Source organism: Gopherus flavomarginatus, chromosome 2 (assembly GCF_025201925.1).
Source record: "Gopherus flavomarginatus isolate rGopFla2 chromosome 2, rGopFla2.mat.asm, whole genome shotgun sequence".
In the NCBI taxonomy this organism is placed as follows: domain Eukaryota; kingdom Metazoa; phylum Chordata; order Testudines; family Testudinidae; genus Gopherus; species Gopherus flavomarginatus.
The window spans coordinates 177,910,763-177,938,070 of NC_066618.1; the positions used below are offsets into that span (position 1 = coordinate 177,910,763).

At 42.9% G+C, this 27,308-nt stretch overlaps 1 protein-coding gene across 2 annotated transcripts in view; it reads right to left on the bottom strand.

Annotated features, from left to right (window-relative positions):
• SLC22A23 (solute carrier family 22 member 23) overlaps nucleotides 1-27,308 on the bottom strand; it is a 167,031-nt gene that overhangs the window by 107,992 nt on the left and 31,731 nt on the right. For both annotated transcript variants that reach the window (XM_050939978.1, XM_050939977.1), the window contains exons 2-3: nucleotides 23,080-23,183; nucleotides 19,274-19,428 (exon numbers count right to left, since the gene is read on the bottom strand). In XM_050939978.1, the coding sequence (XP_050795935.1) occupies nucleotides 19,274-19,428; nucleotides 23,080-23,183 (259 nt within the window). The remainder of the gene's footprint in view (nucleotides 1-19,273; nucleotides 19,429-23,079; nucleotides 23,184-27,308) is intronic.

A 27,308-nucleotide genomic window follows, 5' to 3' on the forward strand; every position in this document is an offset into this window, starting at 1 on the left:
GGAGGGCAAAATCATTCATGTGGAACTTGCTAACAGAACAGAGGTGAAGATAGTCTATTAATGAAGATACTAACATCGTGTAGTTTAACAGCAGCATGAAATACAGCCCAACTGCCTGAATAGGTGATGAAAATTTCTTGCCTGAACAGATCACTGGAGCCCCAAACACTGCCTCCTTCCGTCTGCTTGGTTATGTTCATCTTAAAGTACCTATGTTACACACATCTGTTACAATATAATCCTATGTAACCCTGGTAGGAGTAAAAGTTTTGCCATTTACTGAACAGTATATTAAAATATCATCGGAGTTGAAATTTAGAGAATGACCCCTCATCGTTTTGGGATAATTATAAATTCAGGATGATGTTTTAGTTCCCTTTACATGCAGTTTTTGGGTGGAAGCCTCATTTTGATTGGTTATTTTGAAGGTGAATATTTGCAAATGCATGACTTCCCACTCATTCCCTCCAAGCACAGAAAGACTGAACTGTAAACCTGTGCTTAGACATACCAGAAAGCTGGCAGGTATCTCTACTGCTATATAAACCTTCCCACGCTGCCTTAGCCACGTATTCATTCTAGACCTCCAGAGAAATAATTCAGACCACACCGGATAATTTTCTGCACGCTCACTGACCTTGTTAGCTAGATGTTTTCTCTCTTCACTAGAGCCACCTTCTTAAATCTGTTGGGGTTAACATGGAAATCATGCAGGAGTTTGTGAAACACCTCATATATACAGAATGACTCATTAACCAGTCTTTACTGTCTTTCTTCTCTTATTTTTTTCTCTTGATCTCTCACTGGAAATGGCTCAAAGTATCTGAACAAAAATTTAACATAGCCATGGAATACTGTTGTCTTCTTTCTTCACACTGGAGTGAAGTCAATAATGCCATTACTGTAAGAATGTAATGTTACCGCCGCACGAATTTGAAAGTTATAAACGTAGGCAGGGCTGGCAGACAATTATAGGAGCTAAATTTCCTGAAGACTTCATCTGCATTGCCCATGCTCCAACCCTGGAGCTGAGTAGGACTTTCAAACTATAGGCTGCTGTAGGCTGTGGCAGGTCTGGACTCCTGCAATGAGAGCCTGTCCCTCCTGTGCTATCAGTGACTCCACTGCTAAGCCCAAGCACTGTGGAGGAGAAAGCTGCCTGATTCAAATGCAAATGCAACAGGGACAAAAGCCAGACCTTTGGGAATAGAGATAATGGGAGTCAACTTGGACAAGAAGCCTGGGGTGGAGTAGGTAGAAACTGGGATGGGGAGATGGGGGAGGCTGGGATTAGCTAGGCAAGAAGACTGGGAGTGGGAGCCAGGGAGGGAAATTTGTTCATTACTGTGTATCAGCAGCTCTCGTCAGGCCTGACCTAACTACACTTAACTCACTGGTGTTGTGATATTTATTGAAAAGATGACATGGAATATATTGTCTGAAATCTAGCAACACACAGGTCATTAATATCACTGTGAAATATCTGTAACAATGCTGTAGGTGAAATTATGGATAGTCTCTGACATTGTGTCTTGGAGATTGTGAACAAAGGAGACAAAAGAGGGTTTTTTCCATACAAAGGGGAAAGGAAATATGGTGGCAGATGCCCTGTCCATAAAAGAGGGTTCTGACCTGCTGCTTCCAGGTCAACAAATGACTAACCCTTACATATCTATTAACACAAGCCAACAGCATTGAGGTATCATGTCTGATTTTTCCCATTCTCTCTACTTTTGAAAAGAGATTATTCTGAGGAAAAGCTCCTCTTCCCTATCTGGTTTAGATATGGGAAGTTTCCTCAGCACTCTAATTCCTAACCCAAATAAAACACAGATGTAACAGAAACCTAATCACTCTTACTTCAGACCCGTTTTTTTTGCACTTTTTCCATCTGTGTAGCATAATAAATCCCCCTTGACCTTGTGTTTTAAAGCCCGTTATACCCAGTTTTCATATGTAATAATTACTCAGCAACACATTTTAATGTCAACTCCTAAGTGACCAATCATTCATTAATTAAGCAACAGGGAAAAACAAAAAACAAGTGTGACAGCGTACCCCATAAGGCTTTATGCAGTGAGGGTACTCATAAATCTATGTATGATATAACTGGAAGACGGTTTTGCTACATGTAAAGGTTATGATCTACTGGTTATGTTCATCCTAGTTATATGCAGGCACCATTTGCGTGTTCAGAGTTATGAACATTGGCTATATAATTGCTTGATTTCTAAGTAGCCCTTTTGGTCACTTCTTGGGAAAGGAATGTGCAAATTAAGTGCTCAATCCAGAAGCACTTAACAGACAAAAGAGCTTGGAAGACTCCAATCCACATAAGAAGTCTACCTGAGGACATTCAAGGTAGCATGTGGATAATGACTGCTGCCTGCAGGTCCTGAGTCATGCATGGGCATGTGACATGCCCTTGTGATTCCAAATCTCCATTTTGTGACTGGATTCTGCACAGGGTGAGGAGGTGGTCTCCACCCACAAGAGAAAGTCTATTTAAACCCCTGGGAGACCCCTCCATTTTGTCTTCAGCTGGCTAAAGAAGGAGCCTCTCCACCACCCCAGGATACTTAAAGGAAACTCAAACAAAGAACAGTAACTACAGGAGGAGAGAGTGATTGCTGGACCCAGGCTAAAAGGAGATTAGCCTGTAAAAGGGAGCATTCTGGAACTGGTGAGGATCTTATCTGTATTCAGTTTGATTAGACATAGATTTGCACATTTTATTTTATTTTGCTTGGTGACTTACTTTGTTCTGTCTGTTACTACTTGGAACCACTTAAATCCTACTTTCTGTATTTAATAAAATCACTTTTTACTTATTAACTCAGAGTATGTATTAATACCTGGGGGAACAAACAGCTGTGCATATCTCTCTATCAGTGTTATAGAGGGCAAACAATTTATGAGTTTACCCTGTATAAGCTTTATACAGGGTAAAACAGATTTATTTGGGTTTAGACCCCATTGGGAGTTGGGCATCTGGGTGCTAAAGACAAGCACTCTTCTGTGAGCTGTTTTCAGGTAAACCTGCAGCTTTGGGGCAGGTAATTCAGACTCCGAGTCTTTGTTGAAGTAGACAAGAGTGTCTGGCTCAGCAAGACAGGGTGCTGAAGTCCTAAGCTGGCAGGGAAAACAGGGATAGAAGTAGTCTTGGCACATCGGTTGGCAGCTCCCAAGGGGGTTTCTGTGATCTAACCCGTCACAACAAGAACATGCCACTGCAGTTCCAAATAAAGATCTCAGGATTCTCTTGCAATAAATATGAGCGGGAGGTTGAAAAACAAGTCAGTCCTGTAAACATCTTTCAATTTTTGCACTCTGGACACAGACAGCAACATCTATTCCTTTATTCACCCGCTACATACAACAAGCTTATAAAAAATTAGCCTTTTCCTGAAGAACAAGCTCAGTGAAGCAGAAAGAAAACAATGAAGCTGTGTATTCTCGTTTTTCCATGTAAGAAGCTGTCCTTCAGTACTGTAATGTTGCAATGCTGCATTTCTGCTCCTGAGGGCCTAGTCACTCGCTGCCAAGTCACTGGACAGAAAGCTTTACTCTGAGCAACAGACTATTTATTGTCGTCTGCTGACTGTAGGTTTCTATTTATTCTCTGCTGAAACTCCTCTCACACTGTTAGCAAAAGCTTGCCAGTGAGAAGGAAGTCTAGTAATTGAGACCTGATCATATCTGGTTCTCTAATCAAGTTTCAGTGGATTTTTTTTTTTTTAAATGAGCCCAAGGATATAGCCTGCTCATTCCAAGAGCTGAAGGGCACTAAATTAAAAGAACCACAGATACCGATAATGGACATGCTTTTCTTTAAAGGATCTGCAAGAAGTGTTTTTCTGTTGCCAGGTTAATTTTTCCCTATGACAGGACAAATATGTCCTAAGAAAAAAAGTGAAGACTGTCAGCTCAAATGAAGAGAACCATTTTGATAAGAAGTTTACCTGTCCAACATATGTAAATTTCTACAAAATTAGACCTGTAAATTACCAATAAGCAGAGCTAATACAGATATAATCTTTAAAAAGCCTATAATGAGCAAGTTTTGAAGCTCCTCTAGGCTTTAAAATTTCCCATCTTATCAAATTCTCAAGGATGTGAAAAAGTAGGTATGTACATGATGGTGGCCCTAACAATGGGTCAACAAGAACCGTGTCTTCTTTCACCAGGCAGATTCCTCAATAAAGGATGGCTGCTTTATTTAAAACAGAGAAAGCTTAAAGCAGGGGTCTCAAACACACGGCCCATGGAGTCATTAGCTGTGGCCCGCCAAACTCCCCGCACCCCTCCCCGAGTTATTTCCTGCAGCTGCCAAGCTCCCATCCCCTCCAGCACGTGCAACATCTCTGATCCTCTGCCTGCCTCTAGGTGCTTCCCACTGCCAAACAGCTGTTTGGCGGTGCTTAGTGCTTTCCAGGAGGAATAGGGGAAGAGCAGGGAGCCGGGTGCTCAGGGTATAAGGCGGAGAAGAGGCAGGGCAGGGCGGGGATTTGGGCAACGATTTGGAATGGGGGCAGGGAGGGGGTGGAGTTGGGGTGGGGACTTTGGAGGAGAGGTTGGAATAGTGACAGGGCCTCATGGAAGGAGTGGAGTAGGGGCGGGGGCGGGGCAGTGAGTGGGGGGTTGCAGGGATGTAGCCCTTGGGCCAATGTACTAGTCCTCATGTGGCACTTGCAGTCATTTGAGTTTAAGATCCCTGTCTTAAAGTGCTGGTGGGGGGGTTGTTTTGTTTTAAAGTTTGTTCTCTCTAGCATAGTTGCAAAGAAAGGCTGCTTATAAAAAAAAATCTTGCATCTTCAATAATCTTTAGCAAGTGAAATTAAACAACACTTCATACGATCTACTATATTCTGTAATAGGATTTCGCCATTTATTTCCTGATACCAATGCAGGATTTTTGTAAACTGGATACTTCCAACCTGTTAGCAAGAAGAAAAAACAATAACTACATGCACAAGCAAATAACCTTGCAAAAAACAGTGTCAATCATGGTGACTATACCAATTCTGCATTTACACAGACACAATTAAGTGCTCTTGAACCTGCCTTTAGTCTGCTTGATGAAAATATGAAACTTTGCCAAACTTTTGCTAGATTTATGAATAGATATTTTAAAATTTTATATTCCATCTAGGAATCAGGGGGAGATAGGGAAGATTAAGTGGCTCTAATCCACTTACAACAGACAGGGGAGTTCTTTCTGAAACAACTGATCTCGCATAAAATATTTTACTTCATGTTTTATTCTTGTGGGAAGAGCGACATCAGACTATAAATTCAATGTGCAAGCTGCCATGGGTACAGTGCACGAATAGAAGAAGTGTGAGAATAGACGGAAATGAGAGTATTTCATAATCATAACAGACAACAGTGTCTCTCACTGCAAATTGGGCCTAACTGGGAAACACATTAATATCTCACTGCAAATTTCACCAGCCACTTGAAACAACAATGGGATCTCCGTGATAGCATGGCATCACACAGCAGTACTGCTCTCATACTAGCAGTCACTAGTCTCTGACAGATTTTTTTTTTTATGGTAAATACTCTTAATTTTACTGCATTTTTGTTCTTGCAACCTCAAATAACAGGGTGATGCATAGTTCAAATCTATGTAAAGCCTTTGATTGTTAGCATGCCTCAACTCTTGTGTAAATGCTGTTTTCTTTTATAGCTAAAGTGAAAATGTTTTTTATTCACACTCCATCTTATCAGGAGTCCCATGTCCTCCATCTCGCTGTGTGCTACTTGCTCAAGAATCCAACCTCGAGCATTGATCAAAGGATATCACTGGGAGTGCTATTTGGAGAACTATAGGTTACTGAAATGCAACAGTCATAGGTGATCAAGAAGAAGAAAGTGTGTCACCTGACGAACGGGTCAGAGATGGGACAAATACACCTGGTAAAGATCCATGAATACAATCAATATTCTCTTCCAGGTCTAGCAATAGACACCAGAAGAAAACCCGAAGCAGCAGATAGGACCAACCTTGAGACAAAAAAAATCACTGTTCAAACCTCTCTCCATAATAAGCCAAATCTGAACCTCGCTAATATTGTCTGTGTCCGGATATAGATTTGAAAACTTCTCTTTACACTAGTTCCAAAGTGGTCAAATGTGACATTTTAGTTCTTCCCAGTAGAGAATGGATAAGAATAAAGTCACTTTTGGAGACAGAGGACTAAACAAATAAAATAAATCTTAGGTTAAATAGCAGAGGGGTAGCCGTGTTAGTCTAGATCTGTAAAAGCAGCAAAGAGTCTTGTGGCACCTTATAGACTAACAGAGAGGTTAAGTTTCAATGCAGAGTAATTTTCAATGAATTTTCAGATCAAAAGCCATTTTATGAAGTTTTCCCCCCCACACACACTTCACAGAAACATTCTGTTTTGCCTTCATATATGTAAATATGTCAACTTTTAAACTAAGTCAATATTCTAAACCAAAATTACAACATGGGGTTTTATAATGGAACAATAGGGACAAGCTGCTTCTACCAATTTATAAATTTTAATAAGTCTCTTGTTTTTCCTGCCTAACTTCACTTCACTTTATCTTTTCTTATAATCGTCTTCAGTTATCAATCCCCTCTCTTCCGCCCCTCCCCCCCTCAACATTGTATTTTCTGCTTCCCCCACATCTCTCTCTCTCTCTTTCCTTTTTTCTCCCAACTTCTCTTGTTACTGGCCTTTCCCACAGCACTGGAATACTGGATGTACAGAACTAACAACATGGTGAGGTGTTTCTCTTAGGCCCCAATCACAATGCCGCTGTCTGCATATATGGTTCTCTGTGCAGGATAGAGGCCTTTACTCAGTATCCATGCGAGCTCCCCAAGAGTTCCCCTCTACCTTCCTTTTCACAACAACTTAATATAGGACAAATCTTTAAGGGATTTTCTACAACCACCATCTGGTCAATGTGTTTAAGCACCATTCAGTTCAACAGATACATAATTACTTTGCGTTTAAGACAATGCTTTCTTTTCTGTCACCCTTTCCTCAGCGGATTAGTTTAACCTTTTGCCATATGTTATCCAAGTATTTCACTTATCTGTTTTCTCTGTTTAAGTGCATTGGTCCCCAAGTTTAGATTTTTAATGGTGATACATTATGTTGATAATGTTTTGCAGTCCAGTGCAATTTCTCATTCAAGGTCCCACAGCTCTTTACACATTATGTCTCTCAGCACTGCTGTGAGACAAGTGTAATCATCATTTTACAGATGGGGAAACAGCCATAGAAAGGTTAATACCAGGGGTCGGCAACCTCTGGCACACAGCTCGCCAGTTTGTTTACCTACCGCGTCGGCAGGTTCAGCCGATCGTAGCTCCTGGCTTTGCCGTCTCAGGCCAATGGGGTAGCAGGAAGCAGCACGGGCCGAGGGATGTGCTGGCCATGGCTTCCAGCCGCCCTCATTGGCCTGGAGCAGTGAAACGCGGCCAGTGGGAGCTGCGATTGGCCGAATCAGCCAACGCGGTAGGTAAACAAACTGACCTGGCCCGTCAAGGTGCTTACCCTGGCGAGCCGCGTGCCAGAGGTTGCCGACCCCTGGGTTAATACCATCAGCCTTGAACCTCCATAAACATGAACCACTTGATAGTTCTTGGGAATCAAGGGGCTAAAGAAATCACCCAAGGTAACACAGCAAGTCAGTAAACACATCATTCAGAGAATCCAGAGCTCCTTATGCCCTGTCCCATGCTCCAGCTGCTAAACAGAGCTCCCTCCCATATCAAAGAACATTATCAAGATAGTTATACCTTTCTAACCAAGTAACTGTCCTTAAGAATTCTTTTCCTCTGTGACCTATATCATGACAGTATTAGGTCCTGCCATGAGGGCAGGAGACTGGACTCGATGACCTCTCGAGGTCCCTTCCAGTCCTAGAGTCTATGAATCTATGATCCTATCCAGTGGTGAGCTGGAGCTGGTTCGCACCAGTTCACAAGAACCGGTTGTAAATTTTAGAAACCGGTGTAGAACTAGTTATTAAAGGGGCCGGTGGGTGGGCAAACTCTGGTCTGTGGGCCACATCTGGCCCGTGGGACCATCCTGTCCGGCTCCCCCAGCCCCTCCCCTGCTTTCCCCGCCCCCCTCCGTCTCGCAGAGCCTGCCTTTGAGCAGCATGGTAAGGGGGTTGGGAGGAGGGGTTAGATAAGGGGCAGGGAGCAGTTGGACGGGGTGGAGGCTCTGGGGAGGTGGTCAAGGGATGGGGAACGGGGGGTTGGGTAGGTGTGAGATTTCCGGAGGTCTTTCGGAGTGGTGGTGGATGGGGTCGAAGCAGTCAGGGGATAGGGAGCGGGGCGAGTTGGGTAGGGGGTGGGCTCCAGTGGCTATTTAAAGGGCTGGAGCAGTAGAAGCAGGGGAGCCCCAGGCTCTTTAAATAGCCCCCGGAGCCCAGGGATAGTGGGGGGCTCCAGCTGTCTCTGCCACCCCAGTCCTTTAAATAGCCGTGGGAACCCAGCTGCTTCCCCAGAGCTCCCGTGGCTATTTACAGGGTGGGGGCGGTAGAAGCAGGGGAACCCCAGACCCTTTTAATAGCCCCCAGAGCCCCGGGCTGCTGCTTCCACCCCGGTGGGGAAGGGGGGACAGCACTTACCTTACAGGGTGGTCTGGGGCTGGCTCTGATTCCCTCAGCCACAGCCCTTCTGCCTTAGGCCCCACCTCTTCTGAGGGCCAGCGCTGGCCCCTGCGTACTGGTAAGTCACTGGACTTACTTTCACCCCTGGTCTCGGGAGGTGGTGGTAAGGGGACAAGGAGCAGGGGGCAGGGGGTTGATGAGTTGCAGGTTCTGAGGGGGGCAGTTGGGGGCAGGACATGGGTTGGGGTCGGATGGGGCGGGAGGAGACAGGCACAGGGGGCTTGTACTCACCACGCGGTTCCCTACCGGGTCTTTGGCGGTACTTCAGCAGCAGGGGATGGTGTCTTCACTCACTCTGGGTGAAGGACCCATCGTCGAAATGCCGCCAAAAACCCAGAGCCAGTGAAGACACCTCCTCCACCCCACTGCCAAATTGCTGCCGAGGACCAGTAGGGAACCAGTTATTAGGATTTTGGGCACTCATCACTGATCCTTTTTTATTATTATTCAATTGAATATCGATCCACTTTCAGAACATCTGTAATCAAATTTTTGTATTGCACTTACTGAATGCTTGTAGCAGAGAAAGGGTGCCTGGACAGAGATCAGGAGCAAGCAAACACACAACAAAACAAAACTTTAAAAAAGGGTTTACAAAGATCCTCACACTCTTCATCAGAACATGGGTGGAACGGATTTCTTTTCTCTCCTACAATTCACGTTGCAGCCATAAATTACACAACATTAATATTAAATGCTAACACCCAAAGTTTGCCCTTTGATACATATACACTTGTGTACAACCTATCCATTAAAAATTTAGCCACATGTGCTCAAAAGGTAAAATACCACTCAGACCTCGTGTGTCACATTGCAACAGCTGATTTCTAATTTGTACATGCTGCAACAAATAGTGGTTGCTTTCTTTAAAAGAGGACTAAACCATAAAAGCATAGGTATAGATAGAGTTTGAATGCTAGAGTATATAGCCAGTAAACACACAACTAAAACATGAATTAAAGCAAAATAAACTTATGTTTTTATACTGCATATTACTGAATAGCGTGCATTTGTAGAAATAACAGCAACGAATAATTTGATACAGAAAATTACATACACAGAATGAAAAAACCAAATAGGAAGTTAAACTGGGAATTGATCTGAGGTTGTACTGTTAGGGAAGAAAGGGTGCAGATTTATTAGGAATAGAAATTTGGTCCTGCATTGTTGATATATAGTTCCTCTTGAATGACGGAGAGAGAAATGTATGTAAATTTATACCCTTAAAAATCATTAATATCATGTGTTTGTTTTAAATACTCAAACCACTAAAGGAATAGTTTTGTTGTTGTTTTTTTAAACTGTGTCTATTTGCATTTCCCATTCTGCTCCCATCAAAACTTGGTTTGCACTTTCCTAACAAGATGTTCTGCCAAGAGGGCAGGGCAGGGCAGGGCAGCACCATGATGCGCTGCTGTTTAAAAGCTGTACTATGGCGCCATATATGCATGGTTTTGCAGCAGAAAAAAAAAAGATACACAGAAAAAACACAGAGAAATACACAAATCTCACAATGAGAGAGAGTTGAAACGCTATCAGCTGGCTGCTGGAAGGGCAGCCTCAGCACTACTGAGCCCTAAATGCCGCATTTAACACACTAGGTTCTGATGGTCTGAGGTCAGGACACTGGTCATAGCTTAGGACACAGAGTAGCTGAAGCCTGATGAGCCAACAGCTTTACCAGAAGAGGCTGGACACAAATGGCTTTGGCAAGGAACACTCCAGTACAGCAGATTTAGCTCCTCACTTGAGAAAGATACTGAAACCTACTCAGAGCACAGGGAGCCTTTCACATCTCCGACTCTGAATCATTTACACTTCTGACAGAAAAGTCCTGGATGTACGAAGCTAACTGTAAGTCCATGAAAACTGAAGGACAAAGACTTTTGTGATCACAAAGATGAAGGTAACTGTTCTCTGTAAATGCAATAACTTAGCATGGTAGAAAGAAGAATCTTCATGGTTTCACTAACAGAATGGACAAACGCCATTGTTTGTGTAGCAAAGATTAAAGAGCTGTTAATTTCCCAGTGGTTCAGGAAGTATGGAGAGTTGGATCCTTGGGCAAGAGGCTAACATGGAGTTTGTTTGCTAGCAGCAAACATCCTGTTAAAAACACACACTCTCCCCTCAGTGCTACCAACCACATACATCAATTTGGGAACGTAAACAACATCAGGAAGGAATAGAACATAGGCTTTAACAAGCTGTTAGCCCTAGTGCTGCCAGAAGCACTGTGACCCTTCAGAAGTTCCCCTGTATCCACATAAAACTGTTACATCAATTATAGGGAACCCTTGTTGGAGGTAGCACTGAGATGATATAGTGTTCCCTGCTGCAATATAGTTTCTATTCTCTCGGTCACAAACTCCTAGGTCTGAGGACTGACAGAATGTTCAGTATGGAATTGAGACAATTTCCTTTTAAATCAAATGCTTCCTTTAAAAAATAAATTAAATAAATAAAGCTACCTCCCCTGTCCCAGGACTACTGCACTATTTTGCTTTGAAATTGTGTTTTGGGGATAGAAACTCAGCAATGGCTATCTTCAAACACTAATATTTGTGTTCTGGTCCCTGAGGCAAATAGTAAGGTTATCTTTAGAACGTACAATTATTATAGTACCAATAATAGCTCCAATACACTCTCTCCACTTTTCTCATGTCATTTTAAATCTCAGCTCAGATCTCTCAATTCTTTTCCATAATTTCTCAGCCTTAATGTTGCTAAACTTTTCCAGTATTAGTTTCTATGTTGCACTAAACATACAGCCAGCAATCTCTCTCTCTCTCTATATATATATATATATGACATGAAAAGTTATACTTGTTTTCTGCAATGCAGAAGGGAAAATAACTTTGGAAAATAAAGTCAGTTTAGAACAGGAGAAGCATGCTGGCATGATTAGATCGGGTACACTGAAGTTAAGGAGGTTAGGACATTTCGTATACGTGCAAAGAGCATTCAAAATTAAAAGCATCTTTCACTGGTTTCCCCACTGATCACCCCTTTAGAACCAATACATGAGGGAGACCACAGTGCCAAAAGAAGAGCAGTTGTGAAGTTTTCAGATTTACAGAACAAGGAAATGCTCCTTAGTTTCTGCCACAAAAGGAAAGGACAGAAAAAAATACAAGTTCACGTGACAGAAGCTAATGTTGTTGCAGTGCATCGCTCTGTACTGGAATGAAGAACAAAGCTGGAGCATTGCCTCCTAAGGCATAGCACAAAGCAAAGGGAACAGGAAACTAACATGATATGGGAAGAGACCACCTGCAGTGTAACTAAGATTTTTTTTTTCTCCCCTACTTTTCTGATTTTGAAATTTTCTATAATGTAAAGCAGAGTGGTGATAAAGGAAAATGGCCATGAAGTGAACTGAGGTCTCTCAGTGGGTGAAAAAGTTATTTTCTGCCAGATGCTGCTGACAGCTTTAACAAGCATCCTGTTAATGCTACATGCCATCATTCTAGTGATCTTACCTGAGCCTAGATAGCATGAACAATGGCACAGATTTGCACACAATCATAGAATGCTCAGTAATTTCATGGGTGACTGAGCTGCAGACTGCTTTGCGAAATTAGAAAGCATAAACTTGAATGAACAGGTAAATAGGCTCTGAAAATAGGTTTGTTATAAGGGAGGAGATGTATTTCCATGTCACTGCGAGGGGGCTGGTGCACAATAAAAGGAAGTAGGACAGGAGCGAGCAAACTTTTTGGCTTGAGAGCTGCATCGGGTTTTGTAAATTGTATGGAGGGCTGGTTAGGAGTGGGGGTCATGGCCCGGCCCCCACCTCCAATCTGTTTCCCCCCCCCCCCCCGGGACTTCTGCCCCATCTAACTCCCTCCATTCCCTGATGGCCTCTCTGGGACCCCTGCCCCATCCATACACCCCTGTTCCCTTTCCCCTGATTGCCCCTGGACCCCCACTGCCCCATCCAACCCCTCCTCTCATTCCTGATGGCCCCCCCAGGACCCTTGCCCCATCCCTTCTCCCTGTCCCCTGATGGCCCCCCTGGGACCCCTGCCCCCATTCAATCCCGTTTCTCCCCAACCACCATCCTGCCCCCTGACCACCACCATGAACTCCCCTGCCCTCTATCCAACCACCCCCCCATCCCCCAGCTTCCTACCCCCTTACTGCACTGCCTGGAGCACTGGTGGCTGGTGACGATACAGCCACGCTGCCATTGCCATCAGCACCACCACACAGCGCAGAGCGCTGGGTCAGGCCGGGCTGTGCAGCTGCGTTGCCCCAGGAGCTCACAGCCCTGCCGCCCAGAGCATTGCACTGGTGGCGGAGCGAGCAAACTGAGGCTGCGGGGGGACAGCGGGGGAGGGGCCGGCGGCAAGCCTCCTGGGCCAGGAGTTCGAGGGCTGGGCAGGACAGTCCCACGGGCCAGATGTGGCCCACGGGCCATAGTTTGCCCACCCCTGAAGTAGGGCCATATTCTAGTCTCTCTCAGTTTTCATGGAGATACCTGCTGTGTGCTATGGAATTTTTAGCTCATGCTTCAAAAGACAGTTCAGACTGTCCAGTAATGTTTTCGATTGTGATGTCTCTGTATAATTAATAAACTTTATGGCTTTGTCTTAACCTTTTAATCCTTTAAAATGGACACAGGGTGACTTTAAGTTGACAAAAATTTAGCCTAGGTCCTATTGACTCAGCAAGAGGGGAGGCTGCCTTTTGATTTTTCTTTTTCTTTTTCTTTTTTTTCTGGAAGATTTGTAACTTGTAGTCGAAGTCTATAGTTTTAGCTGAAGAAAGTAGCAAGATCTGTACAGAGCAAATCCAGCTACTAGACTGTGGGCTGTCAGCCAGATTTGCAAAAGAACTATGCTGCCATTTAGGCAACAAAACAAATGGCCAGATTTTCAGTATGGTGACTGCTGAGCTTTTTTCAAAAATCTAACTATATGTGTGGGAATGTGAGCTCCTGGGTTCTGAGCACTTTTGATAATCTGACCTTGAATGGGTACAACCACTCCAGTGTCTAGTCAAATCCTCAGTGCTCCATTATCTCCCCCCAACACTTCAATAACAAAACGAACAAATGTAGCCCAGGCGAGTTACCTTAAGTGTTAGAAACCAGCAAAAGGGGGAGAAAAATTGTTCAGTCCAAATCTGGAGTGCTGCATGACCAAAGCTGTGAAATGAATCTTTCAAGTGGGGGAGGGGAACATTCAACCAGTTTTCTGACAGACTGAAATGAGGTTTGACTTTGTGGTGCCTTGATAAGATTCTGTTCCCGTGACAAGATCAAGGTTTTAAAATTATTAACTTCTTGTTTATGTAATCAACATCTACCCTAGCTAATTCTATTCAGCTTTGATGCAGTAAGAGCGATGACAGACAGATGCTTTGAGAGAGATTCTCACCAGATCTCACTTCAGTGTATTGAACAGTGCAGTATTGAGTATTGCTCAAAGAACAAATACAAATTTCTGAAATACCTGATCGAGGCTCAGGTTTCTGTAAATTGATAATTTTACTGCTACTTAATTTTTTAAATGCTGTCGTGTAAGAAACATGAAGTAAAATAGTATAAATTAGAGCATAAAATAACATGAAATAAAATAGTATAAATTAGGGAGCCCTCAAACTGCTCAAGCTAGGACTTCGTTGACAATTTTTCAGTAACCCCCTGAGGATTGTGCTTAACCTGCACAAAATGAAGCAGGATGCAGCCTATGAAACTAAGGTCCCAACATGCAATATTCCATTAAAAAAAAAATCTCTTTTGCTCCCCATTCTGTCTTTCTCAGCAAAACCAAATCTTGATCTCTGACCTTATCAGGTCACCTCAATCTCTTTATTCCTTCTCCCCATTATTTTGTGTTGTGGGTTTTTTTTTTTTTTTTTTTCCCTTTCCAGGACATATACTCTCCTTTCAGAGCATTTGTTGATTCCTCCATTTTAATCCTTACATCTTCTGCACTTTAGCATTGCAGTTGCTCCAGAATGCATTACTCCCTTCTGACACTGGGCAGCCTTCTTTCCTCCCAGAAGTAGCACTGGAAGACAACAATATCCTAGCTGTGACCCTGAGAATACTTTGAGTAAAGGTTGGAAGTTTGTCAGGAGAGGAGAAGAAAGTATTTAACTTTTTGGGAGGTGAGAAAAAGTTTGAATAATTCAAAAATTGGAACTGGGTCTACTTAATCTGAATCAATTGACTCATCCCAGTTACTGGAATATTTCAGGTATCAGACGTACAGCTAAGAGAAATCCATAGAGTCAATCCCAAATGAGATGTAAAATCTAAACTTTTATTTAATGTATTTTGAGCATAATTGGAAATGTGGCCTAACCGTAGTGCTGCAGATAAATACTCTTGTGGATGACCATGTTATCCAATATGATGGGTCAGATAAAATCAGTCACACAATTTTCCCTGCTCAGAATACAGCCTGCAGTGTCCATGTGAACTATCCTCTTCTCATTGTCCCAAAGCTGTTGAAGCTCTTTTGGAGCGGGAAGGGAGAGGCAATACACATGAAAAATATAGCCCAGCTGTACCTTTTACATCACTCTGACAGTGCAAAGAGGTGTTAAAGTGAGTGTAAATGTAAGTTTTGAAACGTTTCCAACTTGATGCTGCTTTTCACTGCTAGATTAGTATAGAGAGGCCTTGGTATAAATGCCCTGGATTTCGGATTGACAGGAAATAACGTTGATTCTTTCCAATAGCACAAAATCATTTGAAAAGATAAACGATAAGAACACACACAGATGTTAGTACGCCAGTTCTACTCACCCAGAAAGATATTTTCCCCTTCAAGATCTTTAGCATGGAAGACTGTGCCTTCTTAATAAATATGACAAGTGTCATAGATTTTAGCAATAAGAAAATCACATGCCAAGTGCCATTGGCCTCCATTCTGCACTCTACACTATAGGACCCCTGTATTTGCATGGAATGCCAATGAAGTTAATGGAGCAAAATGTGTCACAAATTGCTATTTATGCAGAGTCAATGGCAGGATCTGGGCCTTAGCAGTGTTTTCCTGTCTATTTAAGTATAAAATTAAAGTAAGCAATGGGTGGTGTCACACAGAAGTCAACAACAACAACTCTCAGAGCAATGGCCCTAGATGACTAAGTGAGCCAAGGATGGGAATTACCTTTGTGTCAGAACCAAAAAAAAAAACCCACGTCTTCCTCATCACATGTTCATGCTCAGCAATTGTCATGTTTGCTGAGTGCACTTTGCTCAGTATGACTAATAATCTGGGGGAGGCCGCAAGCTAACCAATTCAGGATAGCAGTGACAGAGAGCGTGTCTCTGGCTGCTGCATGTGTGTCATGTTTCAGGGTTAGCTGCACTTCTGACCCCTCTTCTGGGGTGTCTGACTGCCCCTGCCTCTCTGGTGTCAAGCCTCAAGCCTTCAAATTCTCTGACGCAGAATCCTGCAGTTCTCCCACTTTGAGGCAGAGTGTTGGGTTACAGTGCCCTGTGTATCAACTGTGTTTACCCCTGATAGGTCTGACTAGGTTCAGTTACCTTTAGTTCTTCCCGTTGGGAGCTGTGACCAGTAGTTATTACAGTGACCCAGAAGTGCCTTTTTTTAAAAACAAAGTACTGCTTAATCTTAACATAGGAACACAGCGTAGCAAGAGAAAAGAATTGTTAAAACAATGAACAGCCTATATACATCTATCTTACCTAAGGGCTAAGGTAGACTTCCCAACTCAGAACCCCACTCCTGCAACCTCTGCTGGGATAAGACTGCTTCCCAAAAGTCTCCGCCTCAATGTCTTCCTGAACCATCTGACCTCTTGTGAGAGCATCCTGTGTTTTTAAACCCTTCTGAGGCTTTGGTATCTCTCTTCTCTCACGCAATTCAATCTCACCATTGTCTTTGAAAGAATACGAGTTCTTCAACGCTCAGCGACTGGAAGATTTGATTTTCAGCTCGAGCAGAGATACCTGTGCTACATCTGATCGGACTAGTGCACCAAAAATAAAAGTGTAGCCGCAGCAGCGCAGGCTAGCCACCCCAGTATGTGCCTGTCCAAGACGCAAAGTATGTATTCGGGGCAGCTAGCCCACTACACAGTCATGGCTACATTGCTAGGTTCTTTCCTCCCCAACACCCTAATGCACTTAGGGAACGTCTGTGCTGGAGTGGAAGGTGTAATTCCATCTTGGGTAGATATGCCTGCACAAGCTCAGGCGTAGTTCCAATATAGACATACCCTTAGTGAAGGGTTTCTCAAACTTCATTGCATCGTGACCCTCTTCTGACAACAAAAATTACTACATGACTCTGGGCACGAAGGCCAAACCCAAAGTCTGAGCCCCGTCACCCAAAGCCAAAGCTTGAGGGCTTCAGCCTTGGGCAAGGGGGCTGTAACCTCAGTCCCACCACCCAGGGCTGAAGTCCTTGGGTTTCGGCTTCACCCCTGGGTGGTGGGACCCTGACTTTGGCTTCAGCCCGGGACCCCAGCAAGTCCAACATCAGCCCTGGCGACCCCATTAAAACAGAGTTATGAGCCACTTTGGGGTCCCAACTCACAGTTTGAGAACTGCTACCTTAGTGTATTAGAGGTGTGCAGAAGGAAAGAAACCATTAGCTGCTCTAACACTGCCACTCCAAAAGCCTTGCAAGGTAACTAAAACGTAGCAGTCCTATGTTTTCAAGCAACACTTAAATAGTATTTCCATTCCCAAAGCATCTGAGACAGTTATTTATAGTTTCCCTTAGGTGGGCACTAAGTCTAAGCATAACTAGCAAATCTAAACCACATCTTTGTGGAAGGCTAATAACCTTTGCAGGCTGTAAACACCTGTATGGTTTAAGTCCCTCAGTAACACTGAAAGCTGGGACCAGATTTGAATTATATGACCAAAGGCAGGAGAAGAAAATTTTTCCCAGGTACCATATAATTTATTATGGTGCACTGAACAAAATCTTGTATATATTAATCACCCTATCTCCTCTCAATGTAACCTAAAGACAAAACAAAACAAAACAAAAACAAAAAAACACAACAACCCAGCACTATGTAGGATCTTATATATGTGCAGGTTCAGGATGTTGTGCTAAAACCAGAGATCTGATGGGCTGAATATCAATCTACTTTACAATAGGAAGTAAACAAAACTGAATGAAGAACTGTACAGAAGGTTCCAGGATATATCTTGATCACTTTTTTTTTCAGTGCCAGAAATAAAAGAAAAAAAGACCATACTTCCCTCTCAATAAGATACTAGCTGCTAATTATGGTCATGCTACTCTACATATTCATGCTACCGTATTTACTGCAGCACTCCAGACACAGCTGCCAACCAAAACAGTTTTGTCTGGCTCCTGGGAAGGAAATATTTTTATCTATATTCCAGTATAATGCAGAGATGTGGAGAGAGAAAGAGGCAAAGACCTGTGAAAATATCAGATTTAGGGATTTATTTTTTATGCTATTTCTCTGTCCCCTGCCTAAACTAAGAGTTGGACATTCAAGAATGTTTATTAATTTAGCTGGAAGTCACACTTAAAAACTGTTTTTAACTCTCTAATTAATAAAAATAGCAGCCAATTTTAGAAGTGACTAGTCTTTTGTGTCCCTGACTTGAGATGCCTTAAAGGAGCTTCATTTTCATATACTGTTGAGCAAGCGCCTTGGGGGGGAAAAAAAAAAAACAGAAAGGGAGGGTTTTGAAAATCTTGGCCAGTAAGGGTAGATCTACACTGCGATTAAAAACCCACTGCTGTCCCATGCCAACTGACTTGAACTCACAAGGCTTGGGTTAAGGGGCTGTTTGATTTCAGTGTAGATGTTAAGGCTTGGGCTGGAGCTCGGGATCTAGAACCATCAGAGGTGGGAGGTTCCCAGAATCCGGACCCCTGCTTGAGCCCAAATGTCTGCACCACATTTAAACAGTCCCGGACCCTGAGGCCCACATGCCTGACTCAGCTGGTATGAGACTGTCTAACTGCAATGTAAACATAATTTAGGTGTACCAAATCAACCTGCAGTCCTCTCTCTCATGATACAACAGTGAGCAAGCATTAGTTTCTCATAAAATTTCCATCTAGTTTCTCTCAGCAAACAAAGCAAAGCAGTTCAGAGAACAATGTGACTCAAAGAAAGAGTATGAGACTTCTCCTTCACAATTCTCTAAATGACTATATAGGGGAATAACCCCAGCTACTAATATCAAAGACTTCTCAGTAAAAATCATGTGTCACCGTACATATGAAGAGATACAAGGATTTCTCAAATCTCTGAAAAGAGCTGTTGTGAAATCATGTTGACATTTGTTATGCCATGAATGTTGCCAGGACACAGGAGGCAACTCCCAGGTTAAAGAAATTCAAAAGAATAAACATTGTTTAATCCTTTCTTCCATTTGCAAACTCATGAACACATTTTGCTGCATAGGCTGATTCTCCAGCAACGCAAGAAAAAAATGGAGACTGGAGCCAGGTAGGAGAAATTTCCAGTAACTAAACCAATGCAGTAGACTCAAAAGAACTCTGGGATTCAACTGTTTTTTGTACAAGCCTCTTGAAATTCATACTGTGGGAAGTATAACATATAGCAGACCATGTATTTAAGCAAAACATGTTTGGGGGTGAATTATGAAGGTAATACTCACTCAGTGCATACAGCGAGAGGATTATTCCAGCCAGGCAAAACCCTTCAAAAAACCTGAGCGTGCTGAACATTGTCACATTTACTGAGAGAGCCACAGTCAGTCCAAATATAAGAATGAATATAACCGAGAAGAGTAGCACTGGCCGTCGACCAACCCTACAAATGGGAAGGAAGTGGGGAGAATAGTGTTAAAATCCAAGTTGAACACAATGCTAGATGCTTATCTCTTGCAGAGGACATAGGCACAGATGGGAACAAATTACATAGTTCCTCCCAAATGCTGCTACCAATTTTTAATAGCAGCCAACACAAATTTCCCCCCCTCCACACACAGACACTTCATATTTCTGCTTATTAAATTCAATTATTGCTTTGGTTAGTCTTGCAAAGATTTCATTGACAAATTCGTTTATGAACAGATTAAAGCAAATGGCATTAAGTGCATCACTATTTAATATAAGAGCCATTTTCAAAGCCTAAAAGTGAACAAAACAGCAAATAAATATATAAAAATCGCAGTAAGTGCAAGCCATTAACAAAAGTTATGACAGGCGATTTGGGAAAAAGCCCTTAGTTTTCCACGGTGAGGAAAGGTCACTTGATTAATAGAAACTCTCTCTCAAGAGAAGACACATTTTCCATGCCCATTACATTTACCAGAGAATTCTTCTCTTGCCACATGCTTCAGATCCACAAATCTCAGCTTTCATTTAGTTAAAAACTAAGTTTCTAGCCTCCATGGTTGTGGAAACAGCCTCAAAAATGTAAACCAAGCATAAACTGAAGAAGCATCACTTTCCTGAGTCTTCAGAGAGCCTGAAGCAATACCTCTAAAAGGGCTGAACTGCTTTATTCATCTCAATCAGCACCCCCATGAATTCTACAACCCGCCAGCTATGAAACGCGGAGTATTTCCAAAAGGCCACAGGATTCAACATTATTTGCAGCCAGACACCTGCCATTTTGTTTTGGACAAAGGATGCAAGCAGCCGTAGACCTTTGTGCAACCAGCGGTGAATGGGATGAGATATTCAGATACGCTTGCAGATGCATGCATTTAATGCTATAAAATATGCACTGCTGTCAAAAGAAAAGTGGTCTGAAGACAGGATGTGAGGGGCATATTCTGTGAATATATAAGCATGAATATTGCCATACACTGAAAATTCTAGGTAAGCCCAATCTCCAGTGATCATGGTGCTCCTGTAGAAAGAAGCAGTAAAAGTTTTCGACAGCACATTGTGCTAGCCCAGAGAGTGACAAACTGCCCTACTACAGAAGGATGTCTTCTGCAGTGCACATACCACACTGTATTAGAACACGTGCTGCCATCCATAATGCACTGGTTGTTGGATAAGGATTTGGCCCCAAGTTTGAATAAATGGAGTCTCTGCATGCTGGATCCCATAGATTTTCCACCTCTACCTACCCACACAGCTAAGGTTTCCCCTAATAATTACTTTGTGAATGAAAATCATAATAGTGTCATGCGGTCATCACTTATAGCTTTAGAAGTTTCCTTCTAGAGGAACACCATCAACTTAATCTGTATGCTGCAAACAAATTTCTTTATCTAGGTAACTACCACAAACTCGGATTATTAAAAGTGAAAATTTTCAAAATCCAATTTATGTCACGATTTATGCTCTCTCTCAACTTAGACAAGGCAAATAAATTAAGTCAGTTTCCCTTTTGTTAATTTGGTCACTTACATGTATGTTTCCCAAACTTTTAAAACCTGAGCACCTCACCCACACCACTTTGCAGGACAATGAAACAAATCATTCACTCTCATCCATCTCCGTACAACTCTCACACATGTTTAAGATCTACCCTAATTTAAGAATTTTCTTTAAATGAAATAAAACTATATTCCATTGTACATATCTGTAAGGCTTCATTTTAAGGAGCAATGAATATTTAATACCGGACATTAAAGAAATATTTCAATGCAGATTATTTTATTATTTAAAATTGACATTAAGATGCTGTGAAGCTTTGGGCCATGTTGCCTCACACATGCAGCAGGATTCGTCTCTTCACAGCTATGAGGTATGGCACCAAAGTGAGCAGTAATCATGTAAATCTTCATAACACATCTCCTTGCATCTCTTCCATACTTCAATCAGTAGTGAAGAAAATATAATCTACTGAATTAGCATCCATTGGAATGAATGGGGCAGGTTCAAATCATAAAGCTATTGTTTCAGGCTCTCTGCAAGCTCAAGCAGATATCACTTTGGTCACAGTATTAAGTTTTTCTTTTTAACCATACCAACTAGAAATTTTTTTAAAGTGAAAACTGATTCTGGAGAATAACTGAGAGTTCTATGAATGCTCCCATTCCCCAATAATCCAGAGGGATGTACCCCACACTTAATGCAGATGTATGTGTTCTTAATACTGCAATATTTGGGTTTCAAACATTGCAAGAGAATGTTCATTCGTTTCAAAACAACTTAAAAAATAGCAAAACAGTGGAAAGGTTCATAAAGGCCTTTTAAAAATAAGATGAACATTCTGGGCCAAATGTGAGCTGATATTGTCCCTTTTATTAGCAAATATGGCTAAAAAGTAATTTGTGATTGTAGTATCTATTTGACAGAACACTAGAGGCTAGTGCTGTCTGTGACGGAGTGTGGGGGGGTTCTTAGGTTTTTTTCGTGTTTTCCAGTGGGTTGCATGCAGAGGGAGTGGGACTCAGTGTCCCCGGGTGTTACTGGTTTAACAAGGTGAGGGGAGAGGGAGTTTGTTGTTACAGAGGACCGGAGAGGGAACTTGGGACCCCAGCCGATGGCCTGTAGGATGGATACACCAGTGACTGGTGACCTGACGACCCGGAGACCCACCTCAGGAGTTGCAGCCGGTTCTGGCCAGTTGGAGGACAATGGGCTGCGAAGAGAGGACCCCACTGACCTAACCAGCTGGTTCCAGCCACAGGGGCCAGAGGAGGGCTGAGAGGAGATCAGGCCCACACGACCCTGGTTATGATTCTGTTTACCTGGAGAGAAGACAATGGACCGAGGGGGGGCTTGGGGCCAGTGATATCAGATGCCCAGCTGGGAGGCAGGTGGCATGCTGGGCTGGGGAGGGGGAGCAGGCAGAGCCCACTTGGATGAGGAAAAGACTTATATGTGCTGGGCTGAGGGAGGCCAGGCCTGAGAGTTTCCTGTGCTGTGTTCATCTCTCAATAAATACTCCTGTTTTATGCTGGCTGAGAGTCACTCCGGTCTAGAGAACAGGGTTGCATCATCTCCTTTGGGAGTGGAGGCCCTGGGGGTCCAGAGTGAGTGGACTCCCAGAGGGGGGCCCACGGCCAAAAACAGGTGTGCTAAGGCTCAGAGAGGTGCGGCTCCAGGAGGTGGAGGGGCCTAACCCCAAGAGAGAGTGAACCCCCGAGAAGGGCTGTCTCGCTGAAGGGGCACCCCCCAGGGACCGCACGAGGCCAAGAGTGGGCACGACCTGTGAGTCCGTGACACTATCTAAAACAAACGCTCTGCTTTTACATGATTAAAAAATATTTAATTCTGCTCTGTCATGACAACAGTAACAAAGTGTGTCAACAGCAAATAATTAGAAGTCAATGGTTAAGTATTTTCCTTTTATGTTATTTATCATGCTATAAATGACTCAGCCCAAGCAATTAAAACAGTTTTCTACTACCAACTCATGCAACTCTTTTCAGAGATTGGTGCATCTAATTATTAAAAGGTTCTTCCTGAATAGTAACTTTTTGTAAAGTTCTACAGAGATACTTAGCATCTTTATTCATTTAAATTACATAGCATTAAAAGATTTTTCACTCACCAGTCAGCTATACATCCTGTAATCAAGTAGCCAAAGATTAAGCCTACCAGTAGGGAGAATTTAGCAATATGGACTTTCCAGGAAGATTCACAAACAAGATCCCACTGAAAGAAGGAGAGAGAGAGATACATTGAAACATTGGTTCCCCTCTAGTGCATTTAAACATACACACACATTATTGTAGCTGTTCTTTTCAATTTTAGCATTCATACTTAAAAATGTTCTTAATTCATTGTTCAAGTCCAAATCCAACTCACATTACTGGGAACGAAAAGACTCTTCTTTACTTCAGTGAGAGTTGGATCAGGTGCTTAGTTATACACTAATAATTTTGGTCATTTAAATCTTTCTTTTCAAGTTTGTTTACTTGGATTTATAAAAATGGGCATTATCCATATGTTCTAGGTAGTCTTGAACTAACTTTAAAATATATCCAAATAATAACCCAGAATGTCAAAAGTGCAGCAGTAGAATTCTATATAAACCACCACCAGGAAGCCAATTTCAAATCTCAGATTTCCCTAATCCTCTGTTTTCAAAAGCCTGGGGAAGATGATCAGTTTTGTAACAGGCCTCAGAGTCACCCGGTTCAGGCTACTTCAGACCAATTAACGATAAGCTTTTTGCAACACAGTATAATATCCCCCATCAGAATTCACTTTCTCTAGAGTATGATGGGCTGATGGTGTAAGAAAAACAGCCTGCACTTAGGAAACGCTATGTTCTATTGACACAGAAGTAAGAAGAGCAGCAGGAGAATCAAGTGCAACTGTGTGTCGGCCTGATTCAGCTCTTTCCATAGTGCCCTTTATGGTGCAGTGATAAGACGAAGGTGGAATTGCACTCTAAAAACATCTGACGAAGTGGGTATTCACCCACAAAAGCTCATGCTCCAAAACATCTGTTAGTCTATAAGGTGCCACAGGATTCTTTGCTGCTCTAAAACCATCTCAGCTGCTGAAATCCAAAGGGAGAGTGTAAATGAGTGGCCTCCTCCCAAGTGACCCCTCATCAGGGCCACCCAGAGGATTCAGGGGGCCTGAGGCAAAGCAATTTCAGGGGCCCCTTCCACAAAAAAAGTTGCAATGCTATAGAATACTATATTCTCGTGGGGGCCCCTGCAGGGCCCAAGACAAATTGCCCCACTTGCCCCCGCACGGGCGGCCCTGCCCCTCATGGCCTCAGGGCAACCTGCAAGTGGCCTTACTTCACTTTCTCTCTTGGATCCCAGTAACTTCAATACAAACACATCCTCAAGGCCATCACAGTTTAACAACAAAACACAGTGCAAAAGTCCACGACCAAAAACCCTACAACATAGTCCGTATAACCCCAGTGCATGAGATCTTTAACACTCAGCTCCCTTCCCACCATCCTGGTATCTTCTGCCAGACCTGGACTCTTTCACAGTCCTCTGTCCCTCTGCTGGGATCATCACCCCAGTTTTCCTTCTGAGGAATGACCTTGCTCTTTCCAGCCAAAACTCTCTCAGCCTCTCCAGTGGTAGCCTCTCATGCTTCCTCTAGAACCTAGCTCTCTGAAGGAGATGCTAGCAGATAAGCCCCTTGGCTTTTCCCCTTCCTTCAGCCCCCGGACCTTAGCTCTGGCTTAGGATCAGCAGGCATCTTCCTCTGCTGCTTCTCCCACTTCGGCCCTCTCCAGCCCTAGTTCCCAGGCTTGGGGAGTCCAGCCTGGAAACCACTTGCCGTTCTCTTGCATTCAGACCTCTCTCAGGAACCGCTCTTCCTGACTGAACCAGTTGGCGCTAATCCTCTGGCAGCTCCTTCTACTAAGCCTCTCTCAGGCACCTCCTACCTGCCTCAGGTGCTGCCCTGCTCTCTTAATTAGCCCAACTCTCCGTGCTCCTGGACTGGAACAGAAGAGCTCAGTCCTGTTTTATTAAATGGGCTAGCTACACTTACAGGGAGGCACAATATTCCAGGAATATTATCACTAGAAAACTGACAGAGAACTATCACATCCTGCCTGATATCCTGCAAGGAAAAGAAAATCATCAAGAAAAACTGCTCTGTAATTTCCATTCATTTTCCCAACATTGGAAAATTTTGTGGTGAGGGCATTGGCCGGGACCTCAGGAGATCTGGGTTCAAATCCTGCCTCTGCCCCAGACTTCCTATCCATAATGTGGAGGTGGTAATTCTTCCTTACCTCACAGGAGTGTTAGGAGGATAAATTCATAATGTTTGTGAGGTGTTCAAATATTAGTGCAATGGGAATCATGCATATTCCTAGAGAGATATTTGCAGCTTTCTAAATTAAGTGCAATGGATATTGGTGGGGGAAGGAGAATATTGTTCCTTTCAACCTTAATTTGACGTGTACATGGTCATCCATGTGCAAGGTAATGGGGGGCCCTTCCAATCAACCGTTTGCAAGACATGACTGCAAGATCAAACATACAGAATCAAATACGTCATTTGCTTTTCAATTACGTATTTAGAACCAACATCCCAAGTGAATGTTAGATTAGATGCATTTGGAGTTAGGTGGGTTTGCAGGATTCATTAATCTCACAAAAAAGGGCTAGATTTAAGCTCATCTGGTTCCAATAAGGGAGATGCTCCCTGCAAACTGGTGACTAGAGTATACCATTTGACAGAAAGCATAACACCTGCTTGAGCAGCACCATCTCTATACAAATCAGGAGAGGTTTCAATTTTTTTTAAATTATAGGCCAGATCCTCAACTGATAAAAGTCATCATAGCTCCATTGGCATCAGTTTACACCAAGAGTGCGTCTACCCCTATGTTTCTAGCTTTGTGCAGTTAGTTAGTTTTGAAAGCATGATCTAGTGTAAGTCAATGCAGCACAGGCTTCCTGGGTCTGCAGATGGTCTGGAACAGGAATTCTGATGAGACCCATAAATCCCAATGAATTAGTAACTCTAAAAATTATAGATGACAATTTAAAATGTCATCATTTTAAAACTATTTCACAGCTTATTGTATTAGTAGAAACTTTCAGCTAGTATACCAGAATCCCAAAATGCCTAGACTCTCAGTTTATCCAGCTTCATCCATTACAACTGCCACAAACCAGAGATAAATTATGCCAAACTATACACAGCTTATCTACACTTGACATGTACACAGAGATGTAATAGTTGTATTGGGCTATATAGTGCCACAGTTTTCTTTGGGCAGAACTCCTTGCTGGTTTCACTGCATTGTTCTGCATGAAAACTGATGGCATGCTCAATAGTATGCTCAAATAAAAGGTTGCCACATACATAAAATGTAATGTTTTGTTTTCTCTTGAACAAGTTACATAAATTGACATTCTCTTTTCCTCCCCCTGCACAGAGGAATAGAAACAATAGGGAACTTGTCAGATTCAAAATATAACTGATTCCTCCAGACTTCCATATTAGCAGTTTTTGCTATATATACACACACATAAAACATTCAAACTCAATCCAGTCATAAACCAAACATGGAAAAATTCAGCCCAAAACCTTCTAACAAAGTTATAAGCATCTAAAAAACAGACAGTTGGAAGTAATAGATAATAAGTATTGCTGCCATTCCACCTGTACATACTCTACACCCAAGTGCGTGGATATTACATACATACACAATTTAATATCGAAGCTATTTAACAGAACACAATCCTGTCACGACATTACACTACATAAAAGAAAGACAGTTAACGTTCCGTAACTGGTGTTTTTCTAGATGTGTTGCTCATGTTCATTCCATATTAGGTGTGTGTGTTCGCCACATGCACCAGTGCCAGAAGTTTTGCCCCTCAGTGGTACCTGTAGGGGATCGACTCTGGCACCCTCTGGAGTGGCGCGCGTATAAGGGGCATCGCCAGCTCCCACCCTCAGTTCCTTCTTGCCAGAAACTGACAGTGGGGAAAGAGGGTGGGTCATGGAATGGACATGAGCAACACATCTCAAAAGAACACCAGTTACAGAACAAGTAACTTCGAGTGCTTGCTCATGTCCATTCCCTATTAGGTGACTCCCAAGCAGTACTAACGGAGGAGAGTAGGAGTTCATGGACATGTAGATTGCAACAGAGCTCTGCCGAACCCAGCGTCATCTCTGGCCTGCTGAGTGATGGCGTAATGTGCAGTGAATATCTGAACCGAAGACCACGTCACAGCTCTGCCAATGTCTTGGATGGGAATGTGTGCCAGGAAGGCCGCCGAAGATGCCTGAGCTCTAGTTGAATGGGCTCTCATGGTCGGTGGAACCCATGCT